Source organism: Phycodurus eques, chromosome 1 (genome assembly GCF_024500275.1).
Source record: "Phycodurus eques isolate BA_2022a chromosome 1, UOR_Pequ_1.1, whole genome shotgun sequence".
NCBI lineage: Eukaryota > Metazoa > Chordata > Actinopteri > Syngnathiformes > Syngnathidae > Phycodurus > Phycodurus eques.
The window spans coordinates 48,131,959-48,153,683 of NC_084525.1; the positions used below are offsets into that span (position 1 = coordinate 48,131,959).

Consider the following 21,725-nt stretch of genomic DNA (forward strand, 5'->3'; position numbering starts at 1 on the left):
ATCACACAACCATAAGTAACTCGGGTCCTGTCCATTTCTTCTGATCATCCTTGAAGGTTCTACACCTTCATTGGAGTCCAGCTGTGTTTGATGATACTGATTGGACTTTATGAGGAAAGCCACACCCCTCTCTATATAAGACCTTGCCGCTCACAGTGCATGTCAGAGCAAATGAGAATCATGAGGTCAAAGGAACTGCCTGAAGAGCACAGAGACAGAATTGTGGCGAGGCACAGATCTGGCCATGGTTACAAAAAACAAATTCAGCTGCACGTAAGGTTCCTAAGAGCACAGTGGCCTCCATAATCCTGAAATGGAAGCCGTTTGGGACGACCAGAACCCTTCCTAGAGCTCGCCGTCCGGCCAAACTGAGCAATCGGGGGAGAAGAGCCTCGGTGAGAGAGGTAAAGAACAACCCAAAGATCACTGTGGCTGAGCTCCAGAGATGCAGTCGCGAGATGGGAGAAAGTTCTAAACAGTCAACCATCACTGCAGCCCTCCACCAGTCGGTCCTTCATGGCAGAGAGGCCCGACGGAAGCCTCTCCTCAGTGCAAGACACACGAAAGCCCGCATGGAGTTTGCTTGAAAAAAAACAAAACCCTGAAGGACCCCAAGATTTTGAGAAATAAGATTCTCTGGTCTGATGAGACCAACATTGAACTTTTTGGCCTTAATTCTAAGCGGCATGTGTGGAGAAAACCAGGCACTGCTCATCACCTGTCCCAATACAGTCCCAACAGTAAAGCGTGGCGGTGGCAGCATCATGCCGTGGGGGTGTTTTTCAGCTGCAGGGGTCCTCTCCCTGACTGGTTGCAATCGAACAAAAGATGAATGCGGCCAAATGCGGAACTCTGTGGTCAGATGAAGTAGTGCTGTTGGGGTATTTTCAGGAGACGGGCTGTTCTATCTTTTTCTCACTGCGTACCTCTGTGGTAATGTCCCCCCCCCCTCCACCTCCCTTCCGTGAGATCCAGTTGAAACTGGAAATTTCTAGCCAGCGCTGGCTGCCTGCCCACTCCACAGGCCAGGCTACGTCAGTCAGTAGCACTTCCGGGACTGTCTGAGCACAGAAGGAAAAAGAGAAGAGAAGGGGGAGAGAAAAAAAAGAGCAGGGGGAGAGGCCGCCAGGGGGGTGGTTTGAGGAAAATGAGGCAGACATACATTTTTAACACGCACTCTTCCATCTATCCTTTCCTGATAGGACGCAGAGGCTGACAAATGAGCATCAGAGAAATGCGAGATGTTTCAGATTTCTCTTTTCACACACCACTGTTTAGATAAGAGAGCTGAATTCCATTCAGCGTTTTCAATAGATTATAATCCAATGCCTTCTTTGCGTGTGCGTTTATTTTGGCTAGACCAGCCATATTAAATAGTACATGCACTGTGGATTGACAAAATCTACATCTATTGTCCTATGAAGGCAGTGTAAGTAGAGGGAAATCATTTTGAAATTGAAATACACGTCAAATGTCTATAGAAAGCAATGTTACCTAATGTAATTGCAATATTTTATATTTTTCACTGTCTTCATTGATTGGCTGCGAGAAATCACGCAATTTCACTGCCTCATCTTGCAGCATGCTGTCCTTTTCTGACACCCGCTTGCGTATATTGTACAAATCACCATACAGTACTTGGGGCAAGAACAGCCCTACACTGCAGATTGCACATTTATCTTATATAAAAAGAAACCTTTGAGGTTGGAAGCTCAGTGGCTATGAAGTATGAAGAAAATGATGTTAAACTGAAATAAATTGCATTTGTGGAATGCATCTGACATTGTTTGCTGTAAAACAATGGATTAAAAATGTCATGTTTTGTGTTTTCCTCAAAGGATAAAACTACAACACATTAATTACAGAAAACATTTTAAAAAAGAGGAATTTAATGGCACCTTTCTATTTCTGTTCTCTTTTGTCAGTGCCGTAATTTATGGCACAGCGATTAATCTGATGTACAGGATTCAGCAAATGCAAAAAGTGCCTGATGGAAGCTAATTGGCTTGATCAGAAAAGCACTTGAACCCTACGCTACATGCAAAGCATGTTGTAGCAAGAACGGACACTAGGGCTGAGCGATCATTCGATATCATTATACAGTATATCGCGATAGACGTGATCGATATCAATAGAAAATACGTTCAATAAAATGTTCGATAGAAAAATATCTTTGACGAAAACTGGTGACGGCGCAAGGCATTTTCTGGGAGGCTTCAACAGAGGCTTTAGGGCTCATCTCATTTCTTTTTGCCAAGTCGCTGTCTGCGGGAGACGCTAGAAAGAGACTTGAGATCTACCCTCAGCCTCTCGACCTATCACGGCCCAGCTAAGCAAATTTGGTTACGTCCATGTTTTGGCACACCATTATGGATAGCCTCTAATGAGTTACTCTGCACTTAACCATGTGACATGAGTAGAACCATGGCGAGTTAGGTTGACACACACACAGCACGTTAGCAGCGAGACGTAAAAGTGGCTAATGTTTGTAGCCTACTGCTCCAGCCGTGGGAGAGCGCTGGGGGGAAAAGACGTGTTCCCTCGGAAGAAACGACGGAAGACACAGGCCAAGCCTCAACGGATGACACTGCTGACAAGAAAGGCCCGAAACGTTTGGCAGTGTGGACCTATTTTGGCTTTGTAAATTCTGGAGAAAAAAAAACAAAACAGTACACTGTAAATTATGTTGAGTGCATGTTTACACAAAGACAGAATGCCACCAATCTTTTTTTTTTTTTACCACCTAAAGCAGTGATTTGTTTTATATTGTGATATATATTGATAGACTGATATGAAAAAAAAAATGATTGCGATAGGATTTTTATCTCCCCCTTTGCCACACACACACACACACACTCATTTCACCCAGCCCTACCAGACACTAGAGCTAAAGTTGGCATCACGCGTTTTAGGACGAACAGTGCTAGTTTTTCTCGATACCTGGCTGAAAGACGAGGAGATAATTGGTTGTGCAGTTTGTGAACAGCTGGCTTAACTCATGTTACGTAGGTAATTGTATGGCTGTACTGTATATGCATTTCTGTCTTTGTATTTTGGTTGTTTAGACAGATTGTTAATCAGTTTATTTGAAAGGGGACAATGCAATTTCATAAAACACATGAAATACACATGGTTAAAAAAGCCAGAATTAGCCAGAAGGCTAGTTTTCAGATGGCATAATGCCTTCTTTTTGATTTGTTTCGACAGTTTGGCAACAGTTTGAAAGTGCTATTCGAGACTAACGGGACTTGCGTGGAAGAGCAACGGCAGTTGTTCATGTGTTGGTCTAGTTGTCTCCCCAAAATATATTTGAATTGAAATACTTGCTTTTGCCCCAGTAATTCCAGCAGTAGCACAAGTGATGAGTCGCCGGCTCGCTCCGTGCAGTCAGCCGCTGTTCCAGCACCATCAGCACTTCCTTTATCATCCATTGACAAGGAGGAACCACGCAAAAGCTTTGGCATCAAGGTCCAAAATCTTCCTGTGCGCTCTACGGGTGAGTTGTTGCTACCCGTCAGCCCAACTAAAATGCTGTTGTTTTTTTCAGTGCACATGCTTAAAGATGCACGTTGTGTTCACTGCAGATACAAGTCTCAAAGATGGTTTGTTTCATGAGTTTAAAAAACACGGGAAAGTCACATCTGTACAAATTCATGGAGCTTCAGAGGAGCGCTATGGGCTTGTCTTTTTTCGGCAGCAAGAAGACCAAGAAAAAGCTCTCGGAGCGTCAAAGGGGAAGCTTTTTTTTGGAATGCAAATTGATGTCACTGCCTGGAACGGTCCTGGTATGTTCAGATTTTATTTATTTATTTTTTTTCCTTGTGTACAATTCATTGATGAAATGTATGCATTAACAAGGAGTAAACCTTTCCAGAGACTGAAAGTGAGAATGAGTTTCGGCCCTTGGATGAAAGGATAGATGAGTTCCATCCAAAGGCCACAAGGACATTGTTTATTGGGAACCTGGAGAAGACCACCACATATCATGATCTGCTCAGCATTTTTCAATGCTTTGGAGAAATTGTGGTACGTATATTAAACGATTTTGCACCATGTCTGATTACATATTGCCTACTAACAGGATCTTTTTTTTTTTTTTTTAATTTTATAATGCCCATGAAGGATATCGACATTAAGAAATTGAACGGAGCGCCACAATATGCCTTTCTACAGTACTGTGACATCGCAAGTGTCTGCAAAGCCATAAAGAAGATGGATGGGGAGTACCTTGGAAACAATAGACTTAAAGTAAGAATCAAATGCCATCCAAAAAATCATTCTACAGGCCTGGGATATTGATACTTTAAAAAGCTTTTGATTTTCAGCTGGGCTTTGGAAAGAGTATGCCTACAACTTGTGTTTGGCTTGATGGATTAGCATCAAACACAACTGAGCAGTTTCTTACTCGACACTTCTGTCACTACGGACATGTTGTCAAGGTGGGTCGAGCGACTTTTGTACTTTGCGCTTTGGGCACGTGACAAGTTTGTCTTCCTTGTCAAGTTTGTCTTATTTGTCTTCTGCAGGTTGTATTTGACAGGATGAAAGGAATGGCCCTTATCTTGTACAACAACATTGAATATGCTCAAGCCGCTGTCAAAGACACAAAGGGATGGAAGATAGGGGGCACTAAAATAAAGGTAAGCCTCGTCTAAAATGTCTGTTTACCTGTAAATCAGTAATTGAAACTACCTATTATCTACTTTTTTTCCTAATAGGTGGACTTTGCCAATCAGGAGAGTCAGATGGCTTTCTATCGTTCAATGCAAGCCTCTGGCCAGGATATTAGAGAATTTTATGACATTCTCTCTGAAAGAAGGTTTGTTTGCTTCATAGTGTCATTATCTGGTTGTCATTGGTACCTTTCAACTTAAATGAAGGTAATCTTTGGGTATCCATCTTCTGTTTTCATCGGCAGGGATGATCGACGTTCGCAGTATGAGTTTCAAGTGGAAAGACAGTATTATGAAAATGTACGCACACCAGGAACATATACTGAAGATCATCGTCGTAAATACACAAGCAGAAGTCGTGAGTTCTACACTGAATGGGATCCATATCAAGGAGATTACTACGAAACGCAGTACTATGAAGACACCCGGGATTATCGAGAATACCGAGCTGATCCTTATGAGCAGGATATTCGTAAATACAGTTATTTGCAACGAGAACGTGAGAGGGAGAGGGAGCGCTTCGAGACCGATCGCGGACGTGACCACGGGAGGAGAACCATTGAGCGGAGCCAAAGTCCAACTCTCGTTGCCTCTCGTCGCCCTGCGACCCCCACGGCATCCCCTTCAGTCTCTGAAAGGATAGCAAGTGACCCCGACCGCAGGATATGTTGCCCGTCTTCTGAAAGAAGTGGTAGCTGCAGTTCAGTCTCCCCTCCCAGATTTGAAAAACTTGAAAAGACGCGCACAGAACGGTATAATAAAATAGAAAAAATTGAAAAGGGTTTTTGTGACATTGAAAAGGTCCATTTGGTTGACAAAGAGAAGCGGGCTGGACGTAAAGACCGCGGAGATAAGGACAAAAGTGAGAGACAGCGGCTTAAGAAGCTCAAAGTATCTTCACCAATCAACCAAACGTGTGATGCTGAGCCTCATCCTGATAGAGACATAAGCCCAGAGTCTTCCCTTCAAAGTAAAAATGGTAAAATCCAAAAAGATAGCTCAAGTAGAGGCAAGTTGGATCTTCTGCCCTGTGTGGTGCAATTAACACGTGTGAAAGAAAAAGAAGGAAAACTGATTGCACATGAAAAACAAATAGTAAGAGGTGGGAGTGACAGTCCTAGACTTGTATTATCACCTTCTGCTGACCAAAGAAGTCCTCTGTTCTGCACAGAGTCATCAAAAGGAAACGGAAATGGGCCCAGAGATAAAAACATGCACAGTTTAGTGGAACATATTGATATAGATGTCAAACTGAAGTCCAAAAAACATGGAAAATCTGAAATTGGTTTTGACAGTGGTGTTTCAATTGATTTGGATCGCTTGGCTGCAAGAAAAAGGCGTTTTGAAGATGATCAACAGAAGAGAATTAGTGAAGAGGACCTTGGTAGATCTGTTCTTCATAAGCCTTGGAATAAGGACTCTAATTTCCATAAGAATGTTTTCAGTAAAAAGATGCAAAAAAAGGAACATAACAGGGATAAATCTATGCGGATATTTTCACATAATAGTCCAAACGAGGGACAAGACTCTGAAAACAACTCCATAAGACTTCCCCTTCAGCTGCCATCCCAGCAAGCACTGCCTGATGAATCTTTAGAGCAACTGGACTCTCCCTTCCTGCAGATTCAATTAGTGGGCTCTAAAAGTGAAAATGGCTCCAGTCTCACAAAGACATCAAGTGACGGCAGCCTTGAGTTGGATGAAATAAACGATCAGAGAGAGATTTTGTGTGGGGAGAACCAAAGTGGAAAGAATTGCAGAGACTCTGAAGATGAGGAACACTTTGGCCAGACCAATACCTTCACAAAACACAAAACTGAACCGAGTCGATGGTCGCAAGCCAAGCATTGTGATCTTGAGAAGAGTGACGAGTGTGATGACACACTTTGTGATGAAACTCAAGACTTTGGAATGGATTATTCCTCGCATGAAATCGGAAACCCAAACGAGGACATAAACACTGATGACTTTTCTTTGTGTAAAAGAAATACAATTGAGAATTTTAACTCTGAAAGAGGGCAAAACGTGGTAATTTGCCAAAAGTTGAATGAGACTATTTTTCAGCACGTAACACCGTCAACAGTTCCCATTTCTTTAAGCGGGGATGAGGAAAGCACTGAGATTTCCATCGCAGTTGTAAACACAGAAAGAAAATCATCTCTGACAAAAGAACATTTTCCACATACACAGTCATTGAAAAATAATATGGTCCTAAAACCTAGGCCTTTTCAAACACCTGAAGTTGACCAGGAAAAGCTAAAGACATCGTTTCTTGGAGACAATGAGGACTTTATGTACAATTGGCTAGGAAGGGTTTCCTCTGAGTCTCAAAAAATGGAACAAGCTTTCCAAGGTGATGGTGTTGGTAAATGCCTAGGGCAGGATTTGGAACCAGGAGAAGTACAGTCTGATTCAGATGATGATGGAGAAAAAAAACACAAGTCTCACAAGTCCAGTAGTTCCTTGTCTTATATCCTCAGGGAACGTGGTGAGAGGATGACAGATCTGAAACTTTGTGGCTCATTGGAAAAGAATAAATTTTACTCATTCGCATTAGATAAAACTATAACCCCTGACACGAAAGCACTTCTAGAAAGAGCCAAAACACTTTACTCTTCCCGGGAAGAAAACTGGTCCTTTCTTCCTTCTCGCTTTCCAACCACACACAGCTGCACAGATAAAAACAAGGTAGAACTACCACCCCGACCAATTCCTTCTTGGTATATGAAGAAGAAGAAGATTCGTACGATCTCTGCTGAAAATCTGCACGGCAAAAAAGAGGAACTTAAGCCTGAGGACCAAGAACGCCAGGAACTCTTTGCCTCTCGCTTCCTTCATAGCTCAATCTTTGAACAGGATTCTCGCCGTTTGCAGCACCTTGAACGCAAAGACCAACATTCTGAAACAGGATTTGATAGGAACTTTGCTCAGCCAGGCGATCCTGAAGTACAGACAGAATCAGAAGCTTGCGATGTTCCATCAGAGCCCATTGTGCTATTCCACAGTCGTTTTTTGGAGCTACAACAACAAAAAGACAAGGACTTTTGTCAACTTGATCCCGAGATAGATTCAGTTGTGGTGGAGATTAAACATAATTATGTGTCAGGTTGTGATCACGTGCTCTCTGATAAAATGGCAAACACACTATTAAAGGTTGATGAAAAATCAGTCAGCCCCCATTCGACCATATCTCTTTCCCCATCTATGCCATGCCTAAAAGAAATGTCTCCCCCCGAAAAGAAAGATGTTTTAACACCGCCCATAGATAAACATGTGTCGTCTAAACAAGAAGACAGTGTAGAAACAGTTGTTGCGCTCTCCCCTTCTCTTTTGAAAAACCTGAAACCTATCACCGCTGAGCAAAATATGAGCCCTCCACCTATACTTTCAGAGAGAGAAAATGAAGTAGAAGCAAAAGTAGAAGAAATTGAACCTAAAGCAGAAATTGCTGATGATTTACCAAGAGTGCGCAAGCGTCCTGTGGAAGATAAGCCTCCAACTCCAGGGAGTTCTGGGATTAGTTTTGAACAAGAGAATCTAGAGTTCACATCCTCGGAGGATAAAAAGGTAAAACATGAATGTGACCAGAAGACACATAATTTTGAGGAATCTAAGAGACCAGAGATACTTCGTGAAGTATGTATGACAGAGCCAGAGGTTGAAAAACCAGTTCCTAACCGAAGACAACCCAAAAATAAAAGAGCAAAACCGCACACCATATTACGTGCATCGCAGGCCACTAAAAATGCTGAAGATAAACCTGTAACACGAAAGAGTGAGCGTATTGATAGAGAGAAACTCAAAAGGGGCTCATCTTCTCCATTAGAAGCACCAAAAGAATCGCTGGAGTGCAAAATTGCATCAAAGTCCCCAATTCATCCATCAGATACTGAACAAAATCTCGAGTCTGGTTTGGTTCATGGCAGAACACGTCGAAGAAATGTACGTTCGGTCTACGCCACTATACATGAAGGAGAGCAGTCTGGCAAAGAGGCAGTGGAGCCATCACGAACAATGCGCAAACGAGCTACAGATAAAGAACCCATACGGCAAGATGTTCAAATTCCATCTACCAATCCTAGACGGGGCCGCCCACCAAAAAGAAGCGTCAAACGAGTTTACCATATATTGCCAGTAAAAGTAGATACCGGTACGCAGAAAACAGCAGAGGGCAGCACAGAGGTTGGAGATACCTCACCCACACAGGAAGTTGCAAAATCATCTGAGGGATGGCGCTCTCCTAGAAAAGTGCAGCAAACACCACTGACTGTATCAGCTCCAGTTAACAAAAAAGGAAGCAGGCTCAACAAAGAGTCTGGAGGCACTGCAGCTCTAGTTGAACTAACTGATATGGCAGGTTGCGATGAATCAGAGCTGAAGCCCAAAACTGAGTCGGGCCTAACTGCAAATTTATCAGACACAAACTTACAAATGCACAAAAATGTGCGAGACGCTGCACTTACATTGACTGATGGAGATATTGAAAACCCAGGTGTAATTCTCCCAAAGAGCCAAGTGCCTGAAAAGCGTGTCCAAATGAAAACACAAAGGTTCAACCGGAATACCAAGCAGATCACTGAAGATAAATCCCACACCTTAAGAAATCTTGAAATCCGTGTCAGTGTTGATGATGTAAAAGATTTGCTTTGTTCTGAAAACAATGATCCTGAGTCATTTCAAGTCAGTATTAAGAAAGCCAAGGCTCTAGTTGATTCTGAAGAGTCAAAATCAATATGCTTTCCCAAAGAATCAAAGAATCTTGATGTGAAAAACAATGATGGTGATGTATCCGAGTCTCTAGTGCACCCAGCTGCTGGTCTTCTCACACAGCAAATGGAACTCGAGCAGGCAGTTGAAAATATAGCCAAACTCACTGTGGAGCAACCTTCTCGACCGTATAAGGAGCCAGCTTCTGGACAAGTGCCCACATTACCTCCTGTAGTCTCTCGGTCTCAAACTGAGGTTGAAGAGGAGAAGCGACCTAACCCATCTAGTGAAACAGAACTTGCAGCTGCAATTGATTCCATCACAGCTGAAGAATCGTGTGCAGATGCAAGATTCACAGCTTCTCCCACGTTCAGTGCTGTTATTCCTACCCCTGATTCATTGCTGCCCGTTACTCCCAGTGCGAACATGGAACCTGAAACACACACTGTGATCAATAATGGTCTTGCCGCAAACTCAGATGACCGTCTTTTGATATCGAGTCCAAAGAGTCTAATAGCAGATTCTAAGATGACTGGGGATTCTCCCATACTCAATACACGCAAGAAAATATGTAAAATTAGACCGAAAACCCTGAAAAAGTCAAGAAGCCGTAAATGTACTGTAAATAAGAAGACTGTAGCGGTAGTGCGTCCAGAGCCCTCCCCTTTGAAGCTACCCGAGTCTATCCCAGAGGATCCAGAAATGATAAATTCCAAAGCAGCAGTTATTACAACAGGGACCACCATAGCTGGATCAGTGGTAACTGCTGTTGCTACATGTAAGCACGACGTTACAAACTCTACAACTTTGGACACACCCAAAGAGGCCGAACAACCTGAAGTTGAACAGCCTGTACCTAAAGAATCAGCATTTCATTCAGACTCAAGAGTCCTCTCCAATTTAAAAAAGCATTCACAAGCAGTAGAGTCAGCTACCTTTAGTCTTACTCCTTCACATGCCCGTCCACCACTTCTATCCCAGTCAGGTGTACCCTTGCTACGACCTGCCAAACTTTTGCCGCACTGGCCTCAGAGAACTGAAGAAAGTAGAATCTTTGCTCGCCCTCCATGTCATGTAACAGTGGTGACTTCTACTGTTTCGGCATCAACTTCGCTTGGACCGTCTTCAAACAATCCCCCAATGCCTCCTGATACAAAGGCTGCTGATCTCCATCCTAGTTCCAGTACATTAAGAAAAATCCTAATGGAGCCCAAATATGTCTCTGCATCAAACAGCAATTCTATTCCCACCACTATGGTAACGACGACAACGTCATATCCTTTGCAGATGTCAGAAAATGGAAATACCTCTGTTTCTATGCGTCCAAGGCATGTGGAAGAGAGATTGTCTTTCCCCCCCCAGTCTATACATCACAAATGTAAATCGCTGGTGGAGTCCCCCAGAAATTGTGGTGAGAACACCCAACGTACTGTAATTTCCCCTGCTACTACCTCAGTGATAAGTCGCGTTCCAATACCTTACGATCCAGACGAGACACCGCGGATTTCCCTTAGCAGCCGCAGCATGTGCCCTTCTTTGGCTAAACCAAAATTCAAAGCAAATTCTAATGAGAATCATCGATATTATGGCCTTGATATCGTTGAAGATGAAACTAGAGGAAACTCTGTTGTCGAGAGCACTCCACGCTCCACTCCTGGTCTTAGAGTAAATACGTCAGAGGGTGTTGTTGTTCTGAGTTATTCAGGTCAAAAAACAGAAGGGCCCCACAGAATGAGAGCCAAAATCAGTCAAATTCCGCAAGCCAGTGCTGGGGACATAGAGTATCAACAAGCTGTGCCTAAATGTCAGACCAATCAAGACTCGATCATTCCCTTGTCCCAGTTACCCGGCACTAAAGTAACCCCAACACCATCTGCTTATGGGCGCACAGGGGTTCTTTTGTCCGGCCAATCATATAACACTCAACCTGTAATTTCTAGCACCAAGCAGGATAGCCGCGGATGTGACAAGCCTGAAGTTTTATATCGTACAGCGTCACAGGGCAGTGTGGTTAAAATGTTCCAACAGCCAGTCTCTGCTCCGCAAGTCTTAATGTACAACCAAGCTGTGATACAACAGCAGCATGGTAAGAGACTGGCAACAGAGGTGCTACCCCAAAAACCAGTCCAACAGTCTATCATCAGTCCTATCAAGAGTCCTCCCCACCACTCTCTGTCTGGATCATGCATGACCTCCAGTTCTAGCATGCTGACCGATCGCTCAGCTCTGCAGTCAAAACAAGACCCACAGTCCTCACAAACGGCTGTTCACTCCCCTTCCCTCCTTGTCAAAGCCTGTGCTCCTAGCAGTTCGCCAGTAGGAACCTCTGTTGTCATGCCTCATGGCATGTCATCCATCTCAACTTACAATGCCACTATGCATCACCCACACTCAGAGCAGTCTTCTGTCATCATCCAACCTCACAGTGTCACCCAGTCAGTGACACACGACGCAAGGATGAATGCTTCACCCATGCCTGCGATCAGCTATGGAAGGCGAAGTAACTCTCTGTCCTCTCCTCTGCCAGGGCCAGTACAACACTCAGGCATATCGCAGTCGAATGTCATCAGGCAGTCGCAATCAACTCACCAGGGGTGTTTGTCTACTGGTGGTGGTGTCAGCAGTGTGACAGACGAGGAACACAGACCTTTTAACCAAGCCCTTAGCAGAGCCTCATTGCCACAGCTACAATCAGATGTCGTGTTGCTTCACAGTGATCGCAGAGGGCTCCATGCAAGCTTAAGTCTGGACCAGTACAGAGGCATGCACCAGAACATGCTCGCACATCAACAACTGGGAGAGCAGGCCACTGTTGAAACAAGATTTTCCCACACCTCTGAGAACGGAGCAAGTAACATTTCTTCAAGGAAGAATGCAGAACTTTCAGGAAAAGAATCCTTCAAAGTATTTGAAGGACAGCAGATCCATTCACCGAGCAGTGAAAGTAGAATCAGGGCAGTCGGCACATCTAGCCCTGTCATGGTGTCTCCTCACCCTCATGCTATCCAGCTGTCTCATACCGGAGGTGTGGCTTCCTTTCCAGTCTATCGCGACCCAAGGGGTTTCCCTCCCCAGTTAACGGGTCATCCTTCATCAGGACGCAGCACATCTTCACAGGTAAATCCAATTGTTTTCATGGTGACAGCATTCTGAATGACGTTGCATCCTCTACCAACACCTAATTCCATTAACCCTATACATACTAATGTGTTGATTCATGTCCTACTCTTCAGATTCCCCCAGAACCTGAACTGGGTCAACGGTGTAAAATGCCTCAGTCTTGTGTGGCACTAAGTGATCCCAAGCCTGAGAGTCCCCACCTTCGCCATTCTACCTCTTCCAACATGTCTCGAGTACCGGTGGATGGAGTCTCACCCTCATACCAGTCTCTCGTGACCCCCGCAATGGGCCTGAATCACAAGCCGGATCAGTCACTACAGAAAGGCCCTCCAGCCTTCTTCCCACCATCACTGCCAGGGTCACCCTCATCAACTTCATTTCAGCCACGGCCTGATGCCAAGTCAGATCATTCAGGACACCGCTCGATTGACATGGTGCAGCTTTTGACGGTGGGAATACACAATAGTGTTTGACCTCTGATTTGTTCACAGTTCAAATAAAAGGCATGAAGAAAGAGACGCAGGCACATATAGACACAGCTCCATAACTTGACTTTGGACCTTGCGTGGTGGTTATACATTTGTATTTCAGCCGGTGTCTGTGGGTCTGCGGGAAATCTGTTGACCAAGTCTGAAATGGGATGAATAGACTCACCTTCATAGATATTTGACTCGCGGAAAGGGTTGGTGCTTGAATGTTATAACAATTTTCCCAAGGTCAGAAACAAAGTGTACGCAAGTGGATCAGAACATCCTGTATGTGATATAAATGTGTTGAGAATTTGTTCTGATACGTCGTCTGCAAAAAAAAAAAAAAAAAAAAAATCGGTCTGGGCCAAGGAGTCACGAGTCTGATATAAATTCTTCTGTGTATGATACAAGGGTTCAGAGAGACAAGTGTATATAGAAACCGCTCCTTTCATAAGGTCACTTCAAAACATCAATGGATGCACAGGCGCATGTAGACCCAACTCTTGTTGTTGATCTTAACCTAAAATGTAAGTATGAAAAATCTGAATTTTTTTTTTTTTTTGTTCGATTAAAGAACCAATCACTGTCAATATTTTTTCGTTTTCGATTGCCAAATTGGTGGATTTGCAATTGCTTTGTTGTACCGTTTGCGTCCAAAAGCGACGACTCCAGCACTTTCCCCTTCAAAGGGGCCACACGACACTGGAATTAAACTGAAATGTAGTTTCTGTAATTAAATCATTGAAATGTGCATGGTACATTCCTGACCTTGTAAGAATATCAAATCCAATGTTTTTGTACAGAAGTATCCCATCATGTGGCAAGGTCTTTTGGCCCTGAAAAACGAGCAGGCCGCCGTCCAGCTGCACTTGGTTTCTGGCAACACTTTTCTGGCGCAGTGCTCACTTCCGCCGCTAGAGGGAGGCCCTCTTCTTCGCATTGTTCAGCGGATGAGGCTGGAAGCGTCTCAGCTGGACAGTGTGGCACGACGAATGACCGTAAGTACGTTTGAGCTCAACACATGCGGGAGAATGACAAAATAATAATCACGCAGCCACTGTGATCAACGGCAGGTGGAAAACGATTACTGCTTGCTCTTGGCGCTGCCGTGTGGCCGAGACCAAGACGACGTCCTCAGTCAAACGCAAGCTTTGAAAAGTGGCTTCATCACCTACCTGCAGGCCAAGCAGGCAGCTGGCATCATCAATGTGCCCAACCCTGGCTCCAATCAGGTATTATTAGTCGAGTACAGTGATTCCCAAGTGATGTTTAGTGACAGGCTTGAACAATTATACGCTATTACACTCGATGGCGAACGCTACAATGAACGTGTTCCCATTCATACAACGCAATAGCTTTGTGCTCAACTAAAGTCAGTAAATTGAGACAAGAATATTATTATTTCACACATTTAGAAACGATGTTCCCTTTGATAGCGCTACAAAGTGTGTCCAAACATTTGATTGGGAGTGTACTTTTAGTGACATTTTTTTGTCCGGCAAGATTTCTCTAATATTAAATCTGCGCCTTGGCGGGAAGGTTGGCAAACGCTGGTTTTCGATTTCGTCCCTCTTAATCTGTTGAATTTTGTGTTTGCAGCCGGCCTATGTGGTGCAGATTTTCCCTCCGTGTGACTTCTCCGAGAGCCACCTTTTGCGCCTGGCTCCGGACCTTCTAAACAGCATCTCCACTATTTCACCTCACCTCATGATTGTCATCGCCTCGGTTTGATTTTATTTCTATTATTATTATTTTTTTTTTTTTTTTTTTCTAAAGCAAAGCCAACACCAGCTGTTTTTTTCTTTTTTTGTAAACTGGAATTGCCTCATGCTTTTTATGAAAATCTAAATTAAGCATTTAAGAGAGTTTGTTTTTCACTGTTTTGGTTCACTTCACCAAGTCCTTAATTCACCTCAATGGCGTTGAAGTCCAAAAATGTTACTTTTGAAGTACAGAATGTTTCTAAGAGCATTTCTGCTTGAATATTTCAATGTTGCCGTGTTTCGGAGCTGTTGGTAAGGCTGTGAACTCAGACTTTCCTTTTAGAGATTCTTGACTTTTTTTTTTTTTTTTTTTTTTTTTCTTCCTCTCATCAGAGTGATTGTGATTTTTATTTTAAAGGAGAGATTTGAGGAGTCATTGCACTATGTATATATATAAAAAAAAAAAAAGAAAAAAAAAGTGGTCTGTATAGATTTGAGTGTAAAATGATCTGTTATGGTATAACCCAGAGATCAAGAATCATTTTAGTCTACTGCTTTTGCTCCATGGCCAAGTTGAGAGTTGTACAGTTTACAGTCAAAAGTTAGTTTGCAGCATCTTTTGTGAGCCACCGTGCAACTGTAAATATGATACATAGTTCAAGATTGATGCAATGCGGAGAGACCAAGTGAATTTACTACTTTACGGCCAGATCCACAAATGTTTGCAGTGTTCTTCTCAACGGTTGACAAAAGGGTGTCATCCGCAATTTTTTTTTTTTTTTTTTTTTTTTTTTTTAAAAAAAGAATTCTGTGCCAAAATGTTTGTGCTTGACATAAAAGCAAAGAAAAAAAACCCGGATCATCATCTATTTTATTATATGACTTTGTATTTTCATTCCTTTTTTGTGGAGGAATGCTGGGAATATTCTATCCACCTTTGTGTTTGTGCGCCGCTGATTTGTTCGGCCACTGTCCCAAGCTGTCGAATGACAGATGTGCAACGAATGTGACTTGAACTTGGCATCATGCCGCTATTGGATGTGTTTGTTTTTGTCTGTCCCCTGTGGATGTGTCCTCCTGAAGCGAAGCTGTAAATACTTCCACGTGTCTGCTCATATTTCTCCGTGTAGTTATTGTCTGAGGAAAAGAGACTCTTGTATGAAACCGATGCTGAAAGTAAATCACGCTTGTCAGTTTTATGACTGCAAGCTCAATACTATCATTATGTTGAAGGCACTTATGTTTTGATAAACAAATTAGAAGAAGAAGGAAAAAAAACAGTGATATGAAAACTGTCTTAATTTGGGTGTATTTTGCTGCTCCTCCATGAGGACATTTTTAACTGTAAAATAATTTTGTTGTTTAACTTCTGAAGATCATTAAATGGTCCCTGACTGAATGTTTTTTTGTTGTTGTTGGTTTTTTTTTTAATGCATTTGATTTGATTTGATTGGAATCATAAGGCAGCATGCTGCAGGAGCGGTTGGCACATCTACCTCACAGTCGAGAGAGGTTTAGCCTCAGGCAATGCGGAGTTGGCTTTCGCTCCCATTAAAGAAAAGCGTGCACGTTGGTGTCATTGAAGACTTCTTGTCCATAGATGTGAGCGCGATTGGCTGGTGCCCAGTCCAGGGCGATCCCTGGCAGGCTCTGGCTTCAGCTCGCCCGGGAGCCCGAAGAAGACAAGCTCAATGGGAAATGCAAGATTGGTTCAACAAGTGCCTGCGGTGCATTCGGTGGTCAAAAGATGTCAGTGGCTCCCCATATGACACTGCTGCAGTTACAGGAGGGGGGGGGGAACATGTACATTTAGATTAGATGATGCTATATCTATATATGACAAAGATTAGTTCCCAAAATGACCATTTTAATGCGGGGAGAGGCTGGCTGTTTCATCTAAGTTCCTCTGGCAGACACAGATAGGCAACAGGACCCTTTGAGTTCCACCGACGAGCTTCCGTGGCTTGCCTCGTGTGTTTTCTCCCGGCGGTGTGGCGTCTTGAGTAAGAAGAGAGGAGGAGTGTGACTGCTCGTGTGATTTAGTGCCCTCACAGGCCACCGCTGGGAATGTTAATTGGTGGCCTATTTTTGCAGGCTGACGAGAAGCAGAGCAGGCCGGGACAAGACAGAGACAGAGTGAGAGCTCAGGTCATGAAAGGCCCTTGTGATACTTTTATTTTACTCCCCCCCCCCCCCGCCACAGAGGGAGTATATTCCATTTGAAAAACATCTCCTTTCAGCAGGGAATGGAAAAGAATGTTGTTGTTGTTTCAGACACTGATAAGTGCTTGTTTTCTTGTTTGTGTCCTCCTGGCAACTGAGATCCCAACATTCCATGCAGCTCCATACATAGGAGCACAAAAAAGCAAACAAATGCAGCAGGGTTATTTCGGCCGGGTGCTTAACTGTAACGCTTCTCTGGAGACCGGAGGCAGGGTCATAGGTTAGGGACCCATTGAAGACAAAAATATGGAAGTTGGGACTGCCACCTCGCGTTGCGGCGCTTACAATTAAAAAAAAAAAAAAAAGCACACACACACACACATTTGGATCGCAGGACTTTGCGCGAGTGGTCATAATGCTGCGGCCGCTCTGCGTTTAAACTAGAAGCGAGCAAATCAAACGCCTCGGTGGAGCCGTTTGACAAGCTGTCTCCATGAAGAACCCTTCAGTCGGCGTGCAGGTGTTGCCAAAGATTTCTTGGTTCAATTTGGTATGATTGAAACAGTCCTCCTCATCATCACGCTGCTCACATTTTGACAAACAGGATGTTCTCCGAGGAAAGCGGCCATCGGACGACACGTTTTGTCCTTCGTTTCCCTGTGAGAAAACCGCAAGTTGTACAAAAAAACTATTGCAACATTCAACAGTTGGCTGTAGGACAGGAACATTTTAGGGAAGGTCAAATCAGCAGCTTCGCCCGCTCTGCTGATTGACTCGCAACGAAACCACTGGTCTCATATTGCCATGTTAATACTTGGAAAGTTAAAGAAGCTCTTGCCGCTGCCCGCACCACGAGTACAACCAGCTGCCGCACTTTTTGTTTGTCTTTTCACGGCAATTAGAAAGAGTGCCGATTATCCGTGGGTTTTCGCTATTCCGCTGTATATCAAACTCGCAGTGCATTTCCACTCCACAACGGGCAAACTGTTTCGGGAATTGAAAATGTCACTAAATTACAACAATAATAACCCCCCCAAAAATTTTTTTTTAACTCCCATTACAGCAACATAAGGAAATGTAATACTGTGTGATGTCCACATGAACACCTTTGGACAATGGAACCACGAAAACAGTGCAGGGCTCCAAAGTTCACATCAAGGCACTGGAGCTTCCGTGGCGTGCGCCTTTTTTTCCCCCCCCACTCTTTACTAAATGTAAGATATAATAACATAGATAGCATGCACACGCACGTAGTGTAAATATACACATAAGTACACAGTTGAAGAAGCTTCTGCGAGAACAACAATAGCTGAAGAGGTTTCACGGTCAACCACAGCTTAGTGGAAGGTTCACACTAACTCAGCCTATTTCATCTCCTTTTTCTTCTTCTTCTTCTTCTTCTTCTTCTTCTTCTTCTTCTTCTTCTTCTTCTACCCTCCCCCCAAAGTTGTGAGCGTGAATGTCCAAGCCTCATTTGTGGTTCAAGCTGAAGACTTGTAGATGATCATGCAAACGTGCCTTAAGGGCAATGTTGTGGTTTGATTCTGTGCTTTTTCGCTCCCTGAATTGCACTGCAGAGCTCTTTGGATTGTGCGCATTGTCATTAATGAATATCCAGCGACGAAAACGGTTCGAAAACCAAATGCGGCTCAGTCTAAACATGGTAAGCAAAGGATTGTTGTTACTGTATTTTGCAAACAAAGGAAGACTGAACGAGGGGGAAGCAGCAGTTTCTATCTGACGGTTCCCCAGCTTGGTTACCACTCCGTCAAAACTCAATATGCAACGAACCACGTCAAGTCTGTTTTGCACAAAAAAAAAAATCCCACACAATTTCAATGCCATCCACATTCAAAGTCCATGAAATGACAGCCAATCGGAACCTTGGAGAAAGGCATTTCCAGAAAAGGCACAAAAATAAATGACCTTAAAGTAGACATACCATTGCAAATTCCCTTTTTTGAATCGCTTGCATCCAAATAGTTGGGGCCTCTGGAATGCATGTGCACCTGTCAAGTGGGAAATTACACAACCAATTAGCTGTTCTGCTCGCTGCCCAAAAAGTCCGAAAATGTGTCCGTAACCAAGTTGTTCGGAATTTTGCACAATTGTGTCGACGACAGTGTGTTTAATACCACCCCGCACACTGAGATTCTCCATGTACGCAACACAGACGCACGATAGTATAATGTCAAAGTCAAAAGGTAAGCAAAGCTGCATCGTTAGCTAACAGCGTTAGCTTCTGATGAGCGCCACACACGCACATGTCCGAAGTTGTCGACGTGGGGGGGACCCTTGCGCCAATCGCGACGTGTCACCCGACACTTTTAACGCTCAAGTGCTGCCTCCATGAGTGAAAATACAATCGGTGCTTTTGCCGTCTTTCTGGGCGCGCCATCCCAGAGTTGTCATTAAATGTGATGCAAACAGTCTCAACAAAGGTTTCAACCTAGCGCTGTCGCGTCACACGAGTCAACGCAAACTGTAGGAAGTAGCGCACGTGACAGATAACATGAAGCGGTCCACTCAATCAAAGGTCACGTCGATAAATAGGCACGGTAGAACATTTGCAAAGGCCTCTCCTTTGCGACCAACGTCGCTCTGTCACTTTAATGTCATGTGGTGTAATGGTGTTGTTACAGCTGACAATAGCGATGTTTTATTTGACTAGAGCAATACTTTTAATAGCCTAATGTGACTTCCAGACAGATAACTATCATGTGCCGCATCAGTCAGCTCCCGCCTCGCCGCAACAATCAATTTTTCAATGTCATGTGTTGTTTTGATTGTGGCAGGAAGGCTCCGGGTCATGATGTGATTTTCTTTTTTTTTTCTTTTTTTTTTTCGCTTGCATGTTCACTTTTCCGGGGGAAAATAAGAGGCAAAGCTTGTGTGTTTACATCCTTCTTGCTGTCCGTCTATTTTAGATTCGGCCACTTCCCTGCCTCCGCGACACAAGCCAGCCTGCGGGCCAGCCCGAATGACTGAGACTTTGGGCGGTCGCCGTACGTTGGGAAAAGCGTCCCCATGTATGCGCCTTACTCGCTACGAGGCGGCGCTGGCGGTGGTGTACAAAGAGCCATTATGCCGCGTGCTCTGCCTGCTCAGCGCCCGGCCCTCGCTCCCACACAGGAAATGATAGGTTGGAATTTTGGGGGAGGTTGGAAAATCCAAAAGTGGAATCGAGGAAATGCTAGAAAACCAAGATGGGCACGGACAATTGGGACTGATCAGCAAAGCTGGTGGGGGGCTTAAAAAAAAAAAAAAAAAAAAAAAAAAAAAGGATACCATGTTGTCCTAACGACAAATGTGCACAATTTAGACAACATCGCTTCATGTGACAGTCCAGATAAAGTGAATTATAAAGATGAAACCATCCAAAAGTGTTCGCTTATGTACTCCAAAGTGTGTCAAACGAGTCTTAACCTTTTCAAAATGTCATCATGGAAATTTCCCAAAGAAGCAGTCATCTATTTAAACAGCTTCTCCCAGTAATGTCATGGATTCTAATTGCATACATTTTTTTTTTGCAATTTGGATGACAACCTTTTCACAAGCAAAGCAAGTACCGCAGAGTAACTCGTGGTCAGGGGCGCCGCGTTCACGAGTCGGGACGTCTGGGTCAGTGTTAAAGGTAGCGCTGCCGCTAATGACTGGCAGATGCCGGCTGCCCACTGATCTTTGCGCTCTCGCAATGTCTCCCTTGAAAAGCGAAAGTCAAGTAAAGTTTTTGCATCGATTGACGTCTCGTCAAGTGTGGAAAGCGAAATCCTGAATGATGTCGCTGATGACCTCTCACGGGTAAAAGCTGATGTTCGCCCAGCTCCACATATCCAAACACACGTCTCCATTTCCTCCTGGGCTGTCCTGTCCGATCCCATCCTGTCCCAGCGGGGGTCACGCGGAACTGAATCAACAGGTGGTCGCCTAAGAGGCTCCTAGGGGCTCGGTAGCCCCCCCGTGTTGACTTCATTCCGAGCGTCACCTCCTTTGGCTCCTGCCGTAAACGTCCACAAAGGCCTCAGGAGCGGCGGGCGGTCACTCGATACGGAAGGAGGAGAGCACAGACGCGCCTTGAGGAGAAGCTCATTCTACTTGGCCGAGCACATGGGGGACATCTGCCACACCTCTTTGACCCGCATCTCCAACACATACACACACACACACACACACGCGGAGCGGAGGCGTCGTCTGAGAATATGAGCATGTTCCAGTTCAGGGCATTGGAATGCTGAGCTAATGTTGTGAAAAGCGGGGGGGGGGGAGTGCATTTGCTTGATTTGGGATGAAGACGCACACGAGGAAGGGGCGCCTTTGAATGTCGAGCGAGTGACTTTCAACACTTTGGAGCGTCTTGGAAGACTTCGGAAAAAACAAAAATCAGCCCTTTTAAACGATGACGGGTCCGGAATTTGATGTCAAAGACCAAAAAATATCCGTGATTGAAAGATTTCGTTTTTTTTTATTTCATGAAGTAATTGGTGAATTACTGATAATTATATTCATTATTACCATGACAATATAGAAATAAGCATGACATATATTTATTACAAGTAACGATGTTACATATTTGACATATCTTTTTTTTTTTCTTTTTTTTTTTAAACCTCACCGACGAATTTCAAACATCCTTTGCAGCCTTTGAGCTCAAATGTTTGTTTTGGAGTCTTCAATAATCATTCAAATGTTTTTGGAACGTATGAGGAAGCCGCGACGAAATCCCACAAAAGCGGGGGCAAAACATGCAAACTTCCTCGCGGGAAGGCCGAAGCCAGGATTTGAAACGAGAAACTCAGACAGCGAGGCAAAGGCGCTAACCACTCGTGAACTGTGGCGCCCTGAATAACATTTTTACAGTTAATTTCTTTCAACATATCATTTATTATTTT

The 21,725-nt window shown here is 44.0% G+C and overlaps 1 protein-coding gene across 2 annotated transcripts in view; it reads left to right on the forward strand.

The window, feature by feature from the left end:
- spen (spen family transcriptional repressor) overlaps window positions 1–16,062 on the forward strand; it is a 29,369-nt gene extending 13,307 nt beyond the window's left edge. The window contains exons 4-15 of one of the 2 annotated variants that reach the window (XM_061696598.1): window positions 3,339–3,496; window positions 3,585–3,785; window positions 3,875–4,026; window positions 4,123–4,248; window positions 4,326–4,439; window positions 4,527–4,640; window positions 4,719–4,819; window positions 4,919–12,497; window positions 12,614–12,949; window positions 13,774–13,968; window positions 14,044–14,202; window positions 14,570–16,062. In XM_061696598.1, the coding sequence (XP_061552582.1) occupies window positions 3,339–3,496; window positions 3,585–3,785; window positions 3,875–4,026; window positions 4,123–4,248; window positions 4,326–4,439; window positions 4,527–4,640; window positions 4,719–4,819; window positions 4,919–12,497; window positions 12,614–12,949; window positions 13,774–13,968; window positions 14,044–14,202; window positions 14,570–14,701 (9,367 nt within the window). In that variant the 3' untranslated portion in view covers window positions 14,702–16,062. The remainder of the gene's footprint in view (window positions 1–3,338; window positions 3,497–3,584; window positions 3,786–3,874; window positions 4,027–4,122; window positions 4,249–4,325; window positions 4,440–4,526; window positions 4,641–4,718; window positions 4,820–4,918; window positions 12,498–12,613; window positions 12,950–13,773; window positions 13,969–14,043; window positions 14,203–14,569) is intronic. The other variant, XM_061696607.1, reaches the window with a different exon arrangement.
- Window positions 16,063–21,725: the final 5,663 nt, after the last annotated feature.